This window comes from Apis florea, unplaced genomic scaffold (assembly GCF_048593485.1).
Source record: "Apis florea isolate Af1SG1 unplaced genomic scaffold, ASM4859348v1 contig_2272_pilon, whole genome shotgun sequence".
NCBI lineage: Eukaryota > Metazoa > Arthropoda > Insecta > Hymenoptera > Apidae > Apis > Apis florea.
In genome coordinates, this window is record NW_028256549.1 from 6,768,796 (window position 1) to 6,786,227 (window position 17,432).

The following is a 17,432-nucleotide window of genomic DNA, read 5'->3' on the forward strand; positions in this document are numbered from 1 at the left end:
AAAATTTTAGTTAAATAAATTATATAAAAATTTGGATCATATTAATTTAATTATTTTATTATAAGTTTGTATTAATATAAATAAATATATATTTCATCGTATGAAGATATTTTTTATATATTATATATTATATTATATTATATTATATTATATATTATAATATTAAAAATAATAGCAAATTTGCAAATAATTTTTACAAATTTTTCGAATTTTAAGTTTTTTCAAACATTTATTTATTTTTTTTTGGATTAATTTTTTCAAAATATTATTTTTATTATCTTATTTTTATTATATCAAAATATTATTTTATTGTAATACCAAATGATTGATATTTAACTTTAAAGAACTTTTATAATATTTGAAATATTTTAAGTAGTTATGTAAATATGAACAATTTATTATTCAATACCATTGAATTATTCAAAATGTTAATTATGTAATTCATTTATTATATGTGACTCCAAATAAATTAACCAAATTAATAAATTTTGTTAGAATTTACAGTCTTCTTGTGAATAAATATCATTTTCATGTGTTATTATATACTTCAAGTTTAACACTATGGAAATTTGTTACTAAATAACAAATAACTCCTTCATATAATTTTAGTTGTATGCATCAAGATTTTTAAAATTACTTTTTGCGAATCGTAGCATGATTAAATGTACAATAATGTATTTAATCTTTATTTTACTTACAATAAAAAAATCTTGAAGATTTCTACATGTATATTGTTAATATTAATCTATCTAATCGAATCTAAAAATTATGATTCACTTTTGTTTTATTCGTGATGATAAAACGAGTTATAAAAAAGATGATAAAAATATATACCTGCCAATACACCTGGCTGAGCAAAGAAAGAGCTGCTGCGATCCTCGTGTTTCGGATTCATGATGTATACTTCGTGGATATCGTCGGTGTTGTCCGAGTGGTCGTCCTCGACAAAAGGTTCGATTACCTCGTTTTCGGGTCGGTTTACAGTCTCGACGATAGTCTGCAATATGTTTAATCAGTTTAATTCAGATACTTATCAGGATGTGTATTTTCAAAAATCTGTCTTAACATTCATATATTTCAGAAGAGTTTCTTTTTTGCGTAAGAAAAAGGAAATCGTTAAACAATAAATGACTTTGTAAATCATGATGATTTTGAATATTAGAAAATATTGTATTATCATATATTAAATCATAAGATAAAAATGATATAATGTTTCATAATTTTTTTAGAATAATTAATTATTTCATGATAGTTTCTTTAATGGTTTATCTCTTTAATGGAATTTCTTTTTTTTTTTGAAATGACAAATTTAATTGCCTTAGAAAAGATAGTTGATATAACACTATGTTAGAAACTATGATAATATATTAAAAGATTTTTAATCTCATAGAAGCATCTTGACAGGAGTTTATAATTAATTATAAAAACTTTGGTTATATTCACCTGTTCCTTAGTTTTACTTGGTTCGTCGACAGAGTTTGGTACTTTTGCTGGCCTTTGAGGTGGCGGTTCTATCCTATTATTATTAAAGTCTAAAAAGAAAAAAAAAATAGTAAAATAATTCATTATTCACTTATTTAAGTTGTTATTCTATCTTATATATAAAAATATTAAACAATAATATATTATCTCGCAATAACTTAATTAATAAAACAAAAATTATAATAAATTTCAAAATAAATATGCTATATACAACCGTAATAAAAGGATTATATATCATTTCATTCATTGTTTTTCAAGTTCAAAGATGATCGAGAGATATCAAGTTTGAATGGGGAAAACGATAAAACGTGAAGCGTTTTCCAGCTTGGCAATTTTGAAAATGGAGACAAAAAGAGGAAACGTTTCTGGAAATCGCATGACGTGCATCATTGGTGTGCCGCATACAATGCATTCCGCGAGCTACGCTTTTATTGAAAAAATTTTGAGCAAAACGATGGGACGTGAACTCTTCGTGCTGATTTCTGCTCATGCTTTTCGATCGTCGATGGAATCCACATGGATGAGTAGCTTTTTGAAAAAAACCGCCGCTGATGCTCGATTGTTTTGTAGCCCAAATACTCCAATTGTTTTTTTTTTTTTTTTTATTTTGTCTTTAAACTGAAATACTCACAATAGAGAATAATTGCGTTCCAGTTTGATCTGTAGTTTATCGATATCGAATTTTTCAAAATTGTGGCAAAACTATTGCAGAAATTAAAAAGAATCTTCTTTCATATTTCTTGGATTATTAACGTTATTATATTAATTGTACTTTTTACAAATAAAAATGGAATAAATGATTAATGATCTTATTTTTTTCTCTTTGATAAAAAAATTTTGATATTAAATATTTATATTGCTGTTATTTTGTTTCTTAAGAATTAATAAAGTGAAACATATTCACCGTGATCGTCGTCGCCGTCCTCATCATCCGGACCAAGACCGCTTCCGGATGCTTCAAGATCGTCGCGACCTTCGCTGCCACCTCGACCAGAACCCTCCAAAGATTCTTGGTCGTCCAAATAAAGATCGTCCGGAAAGGAATTGTATGCCGTCGAACTTCCTCCGGCTGTCCTGTCTTTTTCGTTTTGATCTTTCTAAAATAAAGAGAATAGAATTTTATAAGAATTTTATAAAAGTGATTTTATAAAAAAATTTAATCTAGAATGAATCGATTAATATTTTTTTTACACATATATTTTTTATATATTTTTAATATAATAATTTTTATAAATAATATTGGAAGAATAATTAAATTATATTTTGAGATAAAAGAAACAGCAAAAAAATAAAGAAATATTAATAAAATGAAAATGTGCATGATGGTTTTACATAGAAAAACATTAATTCTCGTATGTTTTTCTATTGAGTTTTCATACAAAACAATAATGTTATGAAAACACTATTTTATTTCTTTTTACATAGTTTTTTAATATAGTATCTTGCTTATTAAGAGAAATAAAAACATACGTGTAATTTTTATGGTTTTTATTATTACCATTTATAATACACTTTTATAAATAAGAATTATTCAAAAATCATAGTAAATAATGTGATAGTAATGAAATATAAATTAATATAAAATTGTATTAAAAACTATACAAAATAATATTTTCTCGAATTTAATGATTAATATAGTAAATTTGCAAAACATGTCAAAGGAATTTCAAGCAAGAGTTTCCGGTTAATCAATGTTACTGGAATGTTAGAATGATATGCAATGAAATCCAGAATAATAAATGATTTGATTATTGCAATTGTTCTCTAATTCATAATATCCGTTCAATTTATTTATTTCAATTAATATTTTTTCATTAAATTAAAAATAGATGTGCACAACTAAAAGATTTTACTTGTACTAAAAAAAAACTTTAATTATATTTTATTTTTTATTTAAGCTAATATTGAACAAGAATCAATTTCTATTGGAAAGTTCTTTTTCGAAGTAATCGAAATAGTCTATTGAATTGTAGTATCTCTCGGAAACAGTGACATGTATGGGAACAATCGATTGAAAGAGAGGTACAAGTGTGCACATAGAATGCACTGTTTATATACATGTTGTACAATCAAATAGGAACGAGCAACCGATCAAACTCTCGAAAATATCGAAATTTCAACGTTACTAAAAGAAACTAATCACGTTGCTGCAAAGCTGCCATCTGGTGTACCTATGTTTATAAAGGTTAGTTATTGCACTAGTGAAAAAAGCATTTGTTGAATATTTGTTGAATATATTTGTATATATTGAATATATATTTGTTGAATATTTGTATGTTTTGTGAATTTATCTAATTATTTTAATCCAAAACCAAAACTTGTTAATTTAAAATTTGTAAATTTGTTAAATTAATATTTATTGAATATGGTAATAATAGTTTATGTTTTATATTTAATATGTTTAATATATTACGCACATATTATCAAAAATGAAAAAGTGTGAAAGTCTAATTATGTAAATAATTAATAACAGAAAACGAAATTATACAATTTATACAATGATATTAATAATTACTAAAATTTTTTAAAATTTTTATCTTTGCGAATAATTCTAATTATTCAATGGCAATCTTTATATAAAGCTTCTTTAATAATTGTATAGTTTTAGTAGAAAAAAAATAATGAAATGATAAAAAATGTGCATCATTACAAAAAAAACTAATTATTAAAAAATTATTAAACACTATTTCATATTACGTGGGCATATCGTTTTATAAATAAAATTTTATATATTATAAGTTATTAATAATAATATATTTTGTTACATAACAATAATTTGTTACATAAAATAAATTTCCAATAAAACAAATTAAATTTTAAAAATAAATTTTACAAATTATAAGTTGCTTGTCGTCACTCACAAGTTATCAATTATCTGATTATTCTATTCGACATAAAATTGTAAGAAGAGAAATATATAATGTAATTTATTCATTCATCAATATTATTAGATATTAAATTAGATATTAAATTATTTATATAGAGATATTGAAAATAAAATCAATTTAATCAATAATTCTAGTTTAAACAAAAATTGTTACACTAACCTTGATTATCAAATCTTAAATCAATAAATTTTCTGAAGTAATCATTTAAAATAATTCTAATTATACTATAAATATTTAATATTAAATCACCATATTATCAGACATTAGCACTATTTTTAAAATTTAAAAGAGTAATATCTGCGGCCAATGCACCGGGTGCAAGCAATAGTGCGTACGGATACATTGGTAAGCGTGTCGCTCGCAGCTGATCGATAATACAAAATTCGTCCCGGGCCAGCTATTCACCACATCGAAATAATATTATACGCAGCAACTTGAAAGCTTATTTATGGTGATACAGTTGTTCACGAATGTTTCTATTATGATATTTTACATCGTCTGACCACACGCACAGATTCGCTTTCTCTTCGACTTTTTTCGCCAATGTCTGCGGAAGAAACGCAAGAATTGCGCGGGCGCGCGATGTTATCGACCTCTTTCGCGCATTCTGCCGCATTACGCATTTTTTTTTTTTTTTTTTCATTTATTTTTCTCTCGTCTACCTTATTGTCGTGGTTGGAAAAGCGAACAATGCGGCTACGTTTGCATGCAAATGACTAAAGGCTAAGGTCAAGGTTCTCAAGATCCACTTGTCCCGCCTTTTTTAAACGATTTTCACGGTAAATATAATTAATAAGTTCTGATAAAAACTAATCAGAATCAAAATGAATATAGGATTATAAGATTACTCACGAGTTTGTAGATGAACTTGATAGTGAATATCTTTGATTTCGATGTTAAAAATTGGGAAGTTTTTCGTAGATAAGATACGATACGCTTTTCAGGAAAGTGGTGACTGCACTGACGTAGTACAGGGTCGAGCCTGTAGACGGCACTGCTCCAGGCTATTCAATATAGTTCCTTCACAGATATAAAATGGGAGGACCTGGCCAGGACCGTAGCATCACATAGTTTTATTCAAATTCTTTGTATAAATGATCCATATTTTGTATATATATTATGCAAATTAAACATCAATTTAAAATGCTTTAGAAAACCGATGATCCTAAATTTCTTTTAACATTGGATCTTTTATATTATAGTTTATTTCAAATTGTTATCATATTTTCATTTTTTTTATTTTTTTATGTAATACATGATACAAATGCATTAAAATTCTCAAAGTCGATATAGAATAAGATTCGAGATATACGATAAGTCGTACGATAAAATGATCAGCTCGATATTCTTTTGTTGTAGGATATTGAAAATCCACGGTCAAAACACGCAACTACGTATACGTATACAATATCTTCATATGGCATATCCTTACAACCAATGCAATATATTTGAATAGAATTGAAATCTTTCATATTGAATTTGAATTCGTGGATTTTAATACGATAAGTGTCGTTTTCTTAGATTCGTTTCTTACTTATACATTCATCGATGTCAGTTACATTCTCGCATCAGTTTTATTTTACATAGTTTACATAGGGGAAAGAAAATACCGGATGTTTGAAAGACAGCAAGACGATGAATTTCCGGTGAAACTGATATTGTACAGAGAAATAAATCAAACATCCGCAAGTAGCAATTTCTGCCATAATAGAAGAGAAAGGAAATGTTACTGACAAAAAACATAACCTCTATTTTCAACTTTTTTAGATAGAAATGAAATTGATCTTTGTATGTACATAAAAAATCTACCAATTGAACAAATTAATCGATTGATAATTGTTGTCAAATAAAAATAAATTATGCCTATTATTTCTCAATAATCAATGCATCAGCGAAATATAAAAACGTGTCCACTAAGAGCAAGGATAATAGAATTAATAATTTCAAGTGATTTTTTTTTTTTATAAAATATGACACGAAATCAGTTGGCATGTTTAAATGTTAATAATTATAAAATTTCTACAATAAGAATAATATATATCAATCAACTGATTATTAATACAACTAATTAAATCAACTGATTATTGATAGACATGATTTATTTAGAAAAAACAAAGGATTTATTCATACTTATAAAATAGAGTATATGATGTGTTCCTTGAAGCGAACTTCCTGAACGAAATTTCAACCGATTAGATTTCATTCGGTTCTCCGTACGTGAGAGATCAGTTCTCCGGCTTCATAAAGGGAGCATAAACAGTTCATTAACTGCGTAACAAAGTAAATACGGATACTGCATTATGAAAGAGAGCTACTAAAAAGAAAAACGAATAGAATATTGGTAAATGAGATAATAAGTGTGTTCGCATGAAAGAAGAAAAAGAAAGTTTGTAGTTTTAAATGGTTTGCTTTGAATTTTGTTTCACGCTCGATGGATTGTACCTAAATCGTATCAATGGAAAATTTCACGGTAAGTTATGTTTGCTTTTATCTTTGCATATATAAATAAAATAAATAATAATATAGATAAATAAATTATTTAAATCTTTTAAAATCTTCAATCTTCAAATATTTCATTTTTTTTTTAGATAATTTCCTATATAATAGTTTTTCTTTTAGCAGTAAAAGAAATCTTTAATATTACTTGCAATTCTATGTTTATCATTATAGAATTAGTATTAAAATTTTATTTTCATGAAATTTAAATTAATTAAAATTTATTTCAATGTAAATTTCAATAAGATGCTACTATAATATGATATTTTTATCGACCGAGAATCAATTGTATTAATTATTTTTCCTTGATGATTATTTCATTGTTTTATAATAACATGCTTATTGTTTTATTAATGACATTAATTAACATTTAAAATCATTTGATTGAATCAACTCAATTCAATTAACAATGAATAATGATGAGAGGCATAACTTCGCTGTTTTTTTTTATTTGATTTCTATTCGAAATTGAACAAATTGGTCGAAATGTGCGAAATAGGCGCATAAATTATTGTTTTGTATCTTGACATGTTGGTAAAGTAAGATGTCAAATGCACAACGCGATACTATCGTCCCTCTCTCTTCATCGGCTATAACTGAAGTATAAAGACGCCATCATTTCCATTTCACGAAATTAGCCTGTTCAACATGAAATACAATTTCATGTCGGTTAATTTCGTCCTGCTTTAAACTGGGGTCACAACGTTTAACAACGCGGCGAGTTTGTGCTATGTAACTTATTAAATTGCTTTCATGTGCATGGATATATTACTGCTAATAATGGATTTGTTGCAATGGTAAATAATCAGAGACGACAATGAAGGTTAGTGACAAGAATGGCGTGAATAACATTACAGAAATTTCTTTTATTTTTAGTAGATTGTTGTTATTTCAGTAACGATAATCATCATGATCAAAGAAATTGTCTCTATATACATGAAAAATATATTCAATTAGTATTAATTACATCTAATTATATAGAATTGATAGCAAATATTCATGTTATATATGTTATATAATAAGAGAGGTTAAGAAATTTTTTTTATAATTTTGAAGTGATTATGAAATATACAAATCATTGTGGTGCTTGATTAATTTTATTTCATAATTAGAAAATCTTGTAATAATATGATCATGAAATATTTCAACAGGGAAATGCTGCATTTGTGAAAATTTTACTCTTTTTCTGCAAGTTCCATCTGTGAAATTCGAACATAGCTAAACAACTTTTGTCACTGGACATCCTGTTGGCATCAAAGGATGTCGTAGAAATAATTCAAGTAAATGAAAAGGGGTGAGGAGAAAAAAGATCGGGGTTGTTTGACGACAAAGAGCCGAAGACAGAGATAGATGGATGACGAAACGAAAATCGATATAAGAGGTTATCAACCGCGATATAAAAAAAGATATCCTTTCAGAGTTAAAAATCGAATATACATAAAAAAGAAAAAGTAAATATATACTTATGTAATATAATAAAACGGTAATACTTTAAAATTTGGAAAAATTTAATTAAACTAATATTTATTAATTAATGTAATAAAAAGATATAAAAAATAACCATAATTCAATATTTCCATTTAATAAGTTTATCGAAAAATTTTATTTAAAATATATTTTATGATAAGTATAATATAAATAAATATTGTATAATGATAAATCATTTTGAATTTACTAAATTTGAATTAATAAATTAATAAATTTTATTATTGATATAAAAATATGTTTTACTTAGTTTTTAATAATTTACAATTTTAAAATTTCAGAAAAGATTGTAGTAGTTTTTATAACTAACTTCAATAAAAATACAATATATATATACAACATTCCAAAGAATGTCGGATGATTTATCTCGTAATTTCAAACGTGACATGATAAAAAATGACCAAAAACTGCTGAGACTATACGTTTGATAGCAAAATGCTCGAGATATTGAGTAGCTGAAATGAAAACCGAGTCAAGATTAAAATATCTACGAAGAAAAAGAAAATTTTGTTGTAAAGAAGCCAAGGCCGAAATTTATATGAAAAAAGATGATGAAAAAATTATCAGAGACATTATAAAACTATTGAAAGATATTCTCAGAAAAGAAAAAAAAATAGTAGAATAGTAAGAGATAAAGATGATAATAAAAATAAATGGAAGAAATCGAGAGAAACCGAAATCCTTAGAGAAAACGGAAAAATCAAGAAAAATCAGCTAGCTGTGAACACTTGGTGAGACTGTGAACTTTAAAAGGAAGAAAGTGCGGAGACGGGAAACGACTGCTGCACGGAAAAATCCAGCTGCACTCTAGAGATTAAGGAAAGGGGTTGAGAAGTTGAAAGATTTAGGGTAACGGAAGGAAGGAATTAAAGAAAAAATAGAGTTAGACAAAAGTTTGCATAATAAGGAAGGTATAAAAAAAAAAATCATTCTATTATTAGAGGTGAAAAATGTTAATATGATATATGATATTTTAAAATAAATTTTATATATTAAGATGAAATGTTTAACTGTTAATTGAAAAGTAGATACATTAAGCTAAGATAAACTAATAATAAATATAAAAATTATATTTTTATTAAGAGGAAATATTTAGTGTGATATTTTATTTTTCTGACTTTTAGAAATAAAAGTTTTCAAATATTATGAAATTTTTAAAAAAACTTTCATTTAATAAATTAGTAAGAAAAAATGTAAATTCGATTTAGATTTAGATTTTTAAATTCAAGATTTAGAAATTTTAGAGTTAATCTTCTTCTTTTTAATTTCTTTTCATTGATACTTTTCTCACAGTTTAAGTTTATTTCAAAGAGTTATTTTCCGACTTTAAACTTTTAGGTAATCTTTCGAAAAATAATACAATAATTCTAAATGTTATAAAGTTGCTTCCATTGTGTTTCAGACAAAGAGAGAGATATGGCACTTTTCATCGAGGAAAGAAATACCAGTTTAAGAACATAGAGAAGAGTCAGGAAGCAAAAGTTAGGAGAGAAAGGAGCAGCGAAATCCCGAGGGAATCCAGAAAATCCGCCTGACGAGTTGCAGAGAAGACGTGATGCGTTAGAAAAAAAAGAAACAAGATAGGAGATGGAAAGTGTAATAGTTAGACAGGAAAAGAAAGAAGAGACGAGACGCAGAGAAAAAGCAAACAGACCGCGTGAAACGCAAGCTAGGCTCGCAATCGCATCTTCATTTTGCTAATGAGCTTCTGGAGATATGCATAAAACGCATAAAGTATGAGTATACATCACGTGTTCAAGCAATTATCATTATAATTATATTGGTCGTAATACTACAGATCCGTTGTGATGGAGGAAATAATCAAATATGTTTTAAACTGAAATGTTTTAATCTTTTATAATGAATAGATTAAAAATGGTATAATAATGATGGAAATGTTTTCTAAGATAATATATAAGATAAAGAAAAATTGATCTCGTTTAGATAATGATTGATGAGAGAATAGAAGATGAATTGTTTTTAAAAGAAAAATTGAAAATGAAAATTTTTGTTGAAAAATTGGGGTGAAGTTAGGAAATTATTTTTTTCAGGAGATTTTATGAAAAGATTATGATAATGATGTAATCTAGATAATAAGAAATTCTTAGTGTTTTCAAAGATTAAAATTCTTTATAGAAAATTATAATAAATTTATAAATTTATAAATTAAGAAATTAATAAAATTAGAAATTTAGAAAATTGGAAGTATATTTATCAAAGATTTTATCAGTCTCTGAGATTATAATGATTTTTCCTTCAGTTTTAATTGCTCAGACATTTTCAAATGTAAATCTTTTTGCTTAATTCAAAAGGTTTTTTTAAAGGATAGGCTTCTCCATTTCCCAAAGGATATGGCTTACATATCTGAAAATTTTAGCTGTTATCAACTATGATTAGAGAGATTTATTTTGATTTCAATCTTAAAATAGGACGTTAATACGCTTCCTTGAAGATCATGTGTCGAGAGACCGAGATTTTTCTTGCTGAAGAGGGACATTAGCCCACTAAACATTAAGGAGAATTACGCTAATGAATATCTAACTTGAAGCCTTAACGTTAAAGGGAATTATGCTAATGAGCTTGGAGAGAGAGAGGAAAAGGAAAGGATCTGTGCGTCTTGTTGTATTATCCACGAAAATTCGAAAGAGGAACGAAGTCTTAATTCGAGAGGAATAAGGGATAAAACAAAGAGAAGGAAAAGGAAGAGATTCTCTTCATCTTTTGGTTTCTTAGACTACTTCCTTCATTTATTACGTTGCATTCTATTTGTATGTAAGTACTTGCTATAAATTTTATTCATTTGTTGGAATACAATTTTAGTTATTCTTCTAGAAGAAAACTTCATTTGTATAAGAATGAAAATTTGCAATTTCCATAAGAATTTGTTATATGATTTTGAAAGTCTTTAATGAATAAAATAGTTCATGGATTTTAATTTATAATTATTATTAATTAATTTATAATTATATTTGTAATGTTTTAATAACTATTGTCAAAATTTATATTTAAAAACTAATACTTAATAATTATAATATCTATTATCATCTATTAGTATTAAATATTTATATATATATTTATGTTCAATATTTAATATTAATTTTGAATTATTATTGTTGAGTTAAAGTTAAAAATTATTTTAATTTAATTTAACTTAATTTAATTAAACTTAATCAAAATTTTACGTGATATTATATATGAACTTAACAAGATATAAATATAAATAGTAAAACATTAAATTTTTTTTATCAACTTAAAATAACAATATTTAATTTTTATTTAAGCCATTATTCTGTAATAAACCTACAAAAGTTATCAAGATATGAAGATCAAGTGAAATTTAAAAATACATACAAAAAGTTATCAAATTAATTCTATCCTTATCCCAATATGCACCCTTGTGTTAAAGAATTCCTCCAAAAAGAGGGAACGAAAAGAAAAACTGTCTGAAAAGATTGAGGGAAGGAAAAAAAGGAGAATTGAACCACGAAGAAAGTTCACCCTGTCCGACTCAGCTTCTCTGCATGCTAAGCGACGAATTAGGCAAATATTTCCCTACATCGTCTGCGGCCACACGTAAAAAAGGATCCATTCTATATTCGACTTAGATCCTTTTCTTTGAAACCATTTTGCATACTCTTTAGAGTATTTAATTATTCTTCAAATTTTGATTCTTAACGATATATATCATGTAATTCGTTTTTCTTTTTAATTTTCCAACATTACTTGATGTTAAAATTTCTAGAGTAAACTTTAATACAATTATATGTTGTTATATGCGAAAGACCTTGATTTTAATACTAAAGTTATTATTATTATTATATTTAAAATAATTTATTCAAATTGTTATCTATTTTTTATGTTTCGTAGCTCGTATTTTTTCTATTTTCAAATATTGAAATTAGAGAATGAGATATCAAGCTAAATAATTCTTATTTCTTATTAAAAAGTAATAGAAAACTAGAGGGATAGAGCTAACAAGAAATCATTTTTAGAGAATGATTCGTCATACAAAAAATAAAAATTATCAATTGTTTTTACAAATTATTAATTTATTTATTCAAATTGAATCAGATTAAAAGGAAATAGAAGAAAAATTTGTTTACAGAAATTAACTAATGAACTTATTTTATAGGTTTGCTTATGCGATTTTCTTATTGATTTCTTAGAAAAAAATTGTAATTTTATGTAATAATAATTTTGATTTGTAATAATAATTTTTCAAATTTCAATAATTGAAAAATGGAAGAAAAATTTGTTTGTAAAAATTAATCAACCAATATATTTTACTTAATCTGAAAATATTGATCGTGGTTTTTCTAGGAGAAATTGTGATTTTGTTGATAAGGAAATTGGTTCAGGGATAAGCAAAGAAGTGTAAATTTTCCGGATTCGTGACACGATAGAAGCGTTCGTTGGATATATTATAAATTTTATGGTTTCTTAGATGAGGCCACGGAGTAATGGAGTATCTTTTGATGAAAGTTCAATCCCCTGTGCGCAACCTGGAATATAATAATAATGCAGGAGCGAAAGCTTTTTCATATGGCAGAGATGGAGTTTGTTTTCGAAATACTCGCGAACAAATTGAGAAGAATATTTTTAAATATTCATAGACTTTTGTAGAATCTTGTTGATATTTGTAGCAAAAATATTCCACACTTATTCGAGTTCCAAATATTTGAAATAAAAATATTCTACGGTTTCCTTATTTTCTAGATATTTGTGAAATTTCCTTATTTCCTTTATGTTTGCAGAAGAAATATTCTTTATTTCCCTTACTACGTATATATTTACAAAGTGAAAACAGCATTCTTCTTTACTTTTCTTATTTCATTAATTCTTAAGAATTTCACACAATTTATGACCTTTTTATCGTCTGAATTTGTTCTAATAAATGCTATTATAAAATTTCGTTATGTATAGTAGCATTTAATAAAATTGATCTTGAAATCTTTCTTATTAAGATCCATCTAAAATTATACATTACAATACGTCTAAAATAATGTATTATACTATATAATTTCTCAAACAATTTTTACAATAAATTTTTTCGATTAGTTTTAGTCGCTTTCTAATTAATTGCTATTTCTAATTAATTAATTTTGATTAATTTTTTTTCAGAAAAATTACATAATGTAATATATATTTTTTATATATTAATTAAATATTTGAATCTTTTAACTATATTAAGGGAGCAGCACGCGATCAATAATATTTTAATTACTATTTTATCACAATATTTTTCCTCAATTTCTTTTAGATAATTTTTTTTATAACTATATATATATATATATATTGACAATATTATTGATTACGTGCTAAAAATTCAGATTTTAATATTTAAATATTTCATAAAAATATCTTTATAAAATATTCAATCTTCTTTTCAGGTCAAAACATAGCCAATTGTTTTTTGACTTTATCCCTCTAACTTTAATTTCCCCGTTAATGAATAATTAATGACGCATTTCTTTGCGCATTTTTAAATTAATTTTAATCCATCTAATGAAGGCGTATCGATAACGATAATTTATGAGAGGAGTTAAAACGACTCGTAGGCGAATTGTTTTTCAAAATCGACGATCGGATTAATCGAATCAATTATCCAGCTATATTGTAGGATTCCACTCGTATCTGCTTAATTTGTTTAATTTATTGTTGAACGATGCGGAATGCGAGGTGTAATGTACAAACAGAGGCTGGAATTTCATAAAAGCAGATTTGTTCGAAAATTCGATGATATGTCAGAGAGGTATTTTCAATTTCTTTTTTAATTGTATATTATAATATAATATCTTTTTTTTTTAAATCATAGAAAAATAATTTAATAAATCTATTTCATTGATTTGTGTTTTTTTTTTTTTGAAAAAAAATATGAAAAAGAGTTTGTTATCAAACAAATATTTATGCCATATTTATTATTATATTTGAAAAAGGTTTATTAATGTTTGTAATTTGTAAATTTTGCTATTAATTCATTATCATTTTGATTATAAAAATAAGTGATAAATTTCTATTATATATAATTTATATTCTTTCACAGAGTCTTCTTTCTTAACTTTCCAAGATTGATTTAAGATTTATAATAAAATAAATTAGTTCACTCTTAAGGAAAGGAACAAAAAGTGATATAATAAATTAATCACTTTAAATTTTTCCACAATATATGTTAGAAATACTGTTTCATTTGTTTTTTACTGTATATGTACTATAATTTTTTATTATATTTCTATTATAGTTATTTATTCTTTATTTATAAATTAAAATAAAAAATTATAATTAAATATAATTTTTATCTCTTTGAAATAATATTTGGAATAATGAATACATGAACATGATGATATAATTTCATCCAAGGATACAAATAGATATTATATATATATATAAAAATAAGTTTAAATATAGCTTTGACATATTACTTTTTTAAACTTTTTGGTATATTCTTTAATAATATTGGATAAAGTATCAAAATAATTGAATAAAGTTTTAAGTTTAAGAATTGATTTAAACATTATTTAAAATTTAATAATTTCAGCATACTATATGTTTAGCTCAAGTTAACTATAAGATTATATTAATATCCTGATTAGATTATGTTAAAAAGATAAATAAGAATAGATATATTATTACAATAATGAATTTGAAACTCAACTATATGACTATTACTTGGATTACCACTATCAAAATATATATGATAAAAATTTTTTAAGAAATTACAAATTATTGTTCCAAAATTCGATGAACATAAGGAACCATATCAGGTTAAATAACATTCAAATCAATATAATACAATTAAATTTCCAAACTTTTGTATTTCGTTTTTATGCATCAATTACTATCGGATAATAACAAAAGCAACAAAAATCATAAACGAATAGACGAACTAAAAAAATTCCTCGCAATCTTAGCGATAATTATTTTTATAAAATTCTAGTTACGAAGGAGGAACAAACGTGACTGCATGCTAATTCGCGTCGTTTGAAGAGTCGGAGCCAGCAGGCCTTTAGGAGGATCCTTCAGGATCTCCTCTCCGTTTAAACGAGCGTCGTAGGACGAAAGGGGCTAAATGAGTATGGAAAAGGGCCACGGGGAGGGGAGGAGGAAAAAAAAAAGGCGAGCATCGCGACGTCGAGTGGCGAGGACAAATTGGTAGTCCGTGGAAGAGGAAGAATAGAGGGAAAGAATGAAAGGGAGGAAAGAGAAGGACGTTTTCTCTTCATTCGGATAAAAGGGGTGGAGCTTTCTTCTCGATGAAGCTTATCAATTCCGAGAGGTCGTAAGTTCGCCAAGGACGTACGACATCCGTCAACGAGGAATGTGCACGCATTTAATTCGTGAAAGTCAGTGGAGGAGACGGAAGAGGTAGTGTGGTATAAAAAGGATGGATGAAAGAACTTTTGGTACGTCGTGGACAGAACGAAGAAAGGGAGAAGAAAGTTTGCTCCGAGTTTAATGAGATTCGTGGACAATTTAATTGAAAGTAATACGGGCTTTGGTAAATAGAAGGACAGAGAAGGGGAGGGGAAGGATATTCGTCCTTTTTGGCGGAAGAAATGAATTGAAAGAGGATATTTGTGTTTTCTGTTAATTAAAGTATACGTAATAACCGGGTACAAAAGAGATTCGAATTGGAAGAAACGGATGTTTCACAGGTTTCTTTTTACATGTAGGATAAATTTTTTATTCCTTTCTTTGAAAAGATTGAGAAGAAAGTGAGAAGAAAAGAAAATGAAAAATGGTTTTAGATTATCCATTTTGAAAAAGGATTTATTTTTAATAATGGTCTCGAAGATTTAAAAAGTTTTAAAAGATTTGATTAAAATATTCTTATGTATTTGTAAGGATTAATAAATAATGCAATAATGTAATCATAAGATCAAGTATTGCAAATTATGAAATTAAATATAAAAAAAATAATGAAAATGATATATAGTAATATATTGGACCGATACATATGAAAAAATGTCACATTTTTTAAATTTGAATTTGACAAATATATCTTATATTAAATTTTGTCCTCATTTCAATTACATCATTTGAATTATAGAAGAATTAAAAAGAGAAGAAAAGATATTACTTATTATTAAAATAATATAAAAATTTTTGATTCTTATATTGATATTAAAAATTTATATATTAATTACAGTACTGATTAATATTTACCAATTAATAGCAAAAAGAATTCGCAGTAAAATAACTTCTATCCAACATAATACTCGCACCTTCTTTTCCAAACGAAGGAACCATCCTTAAAAAAAAATCCACTTAAAAATCCCTTCTAATCAAGTATATCGAGATTAAAAATTCCACGAGGTGGAGAAATTATCGTATTCTCGGATGATATCCAAAAGGAGGGTTTTTAGGAGGGTTGGAAGGAAGTCGTTGCACCGAATGGCACTTGGCCTTAATAAGCCTTCGAACATCTCGAATTCGAGTCAAGCCGCGACTCTTTCCCTCTCTTCGTCGTGTGCGCCATCAGGTTTTGCCAGGTTTTGGCTCGTTCGACGTCCAATAAAAGCTTCGACCGACTTCAACGGCCGCATTGTTTCAAGTTTGGCCTTGATACGTGAGGGTGGTCGATACACGAGGTCGAGAGGGTGAAAGCGACGAAAACAGAAGAGAGGGCCTTGTTTCTGGTTGAATCGAGGCACTCGACTCGTTATCGGCACGAGTTCTCTATCGATGTCCCGTAATTACGTAAAAATAACTATATAACCGAGAGATACGTACGCGGCTATATTCGTTCCACGATGAAAATGCGGAACAAGAGATTTTGGGATAACGAAAGCGTGAGAATTTTTTAGAATGTGAACGACTATTCCATTAGTCGAGAAACGATACTTTTCAATCAGATTTTATTGAATGTAATACATTGTATTATAGAGTAGGAGTATTGTAACTTTATACAATTATTAATACAGTATTTAAGTAATGCAATAGCGGCATTATAAATTACAATATAATAAAATGTAGTGTCAATACTGATCAGTACACCATGAATCAAATTCTATAATCATCATCAACTACTTTAATATTATTTCTAAATATTAATTAGAAATCTTATATCCTTTTTATATTATT

The 17,432-nt window shown here is 26.3% G+C and overlaps 1 protein-coding gene and 1 long non-coding RNA gene across 7 annotated transcripts in view; one reads left to right on the forward strand and one right to left on the reverse strand.

The window, feature by feature from the left end:
• The window catches only part of Sdc (Syndecan), a 160,728-nt gene that overhangs the window by 6,512 nt on the left and 136,784 nt on the right, over positions 1-17,432 (reverse strand). For 3 of the 4 annotated variants that reach the window (XR_015290604.1, XM_003695877.3, XM_086902732.1), the window contains 3 exons: positions 2,387-2,579; positions 1,444-1,532; positions 835-997 (listed from right to left, as the gene is read on the reverse strand). Coding sequence is in view for 3 of the 4 variants with exons in the window: in XM_003695877.3 (XP_003695925.1) it covers positions 835-997; positions 1,444-1,532; positions 2,387-2,579 (445 nt within the window). In the remaining variant the exon portion in view is untranslated. Of the gene's footprint in view, positions 1-834; positions 998-1,443; positions 1,533-2,386; positions 2,580-5,222; positions 5,330-17,432 lie in introns of those variants that run through there. The other variant, XM_086902733.1, reaches the window with a different exon arrangement.
• Positions 7,494-16,345, forward strand: LOC116414815 (uncharacterized). Of its 3 annotated transcripts, XR_015290606.1 has the most exons (6): positions 7,494-7,689; positions 8,018-8,317; positions 8,633-9,262; positions 9,754-10,085; positions 10,914-11,123; positions 15,286-16,345. It is a non-coding gene; the product is annotated as an uncharacterized LOC116414815 (long non-coding RNA). The 3 variants fall into 3 exon arrangements; XR_004225378.2 differs by lacking the exons at positions 10,914-11,123; positions 15,286-16,345 and having other exon boundaries at positions 8,018-8,349; positions 9,754-10,520; XR_015290605.1 differs by lacking the exons at positions 10,914-11,123; positions 15,286-16,345 and having other exon boundaries at positions 9,754-10,519.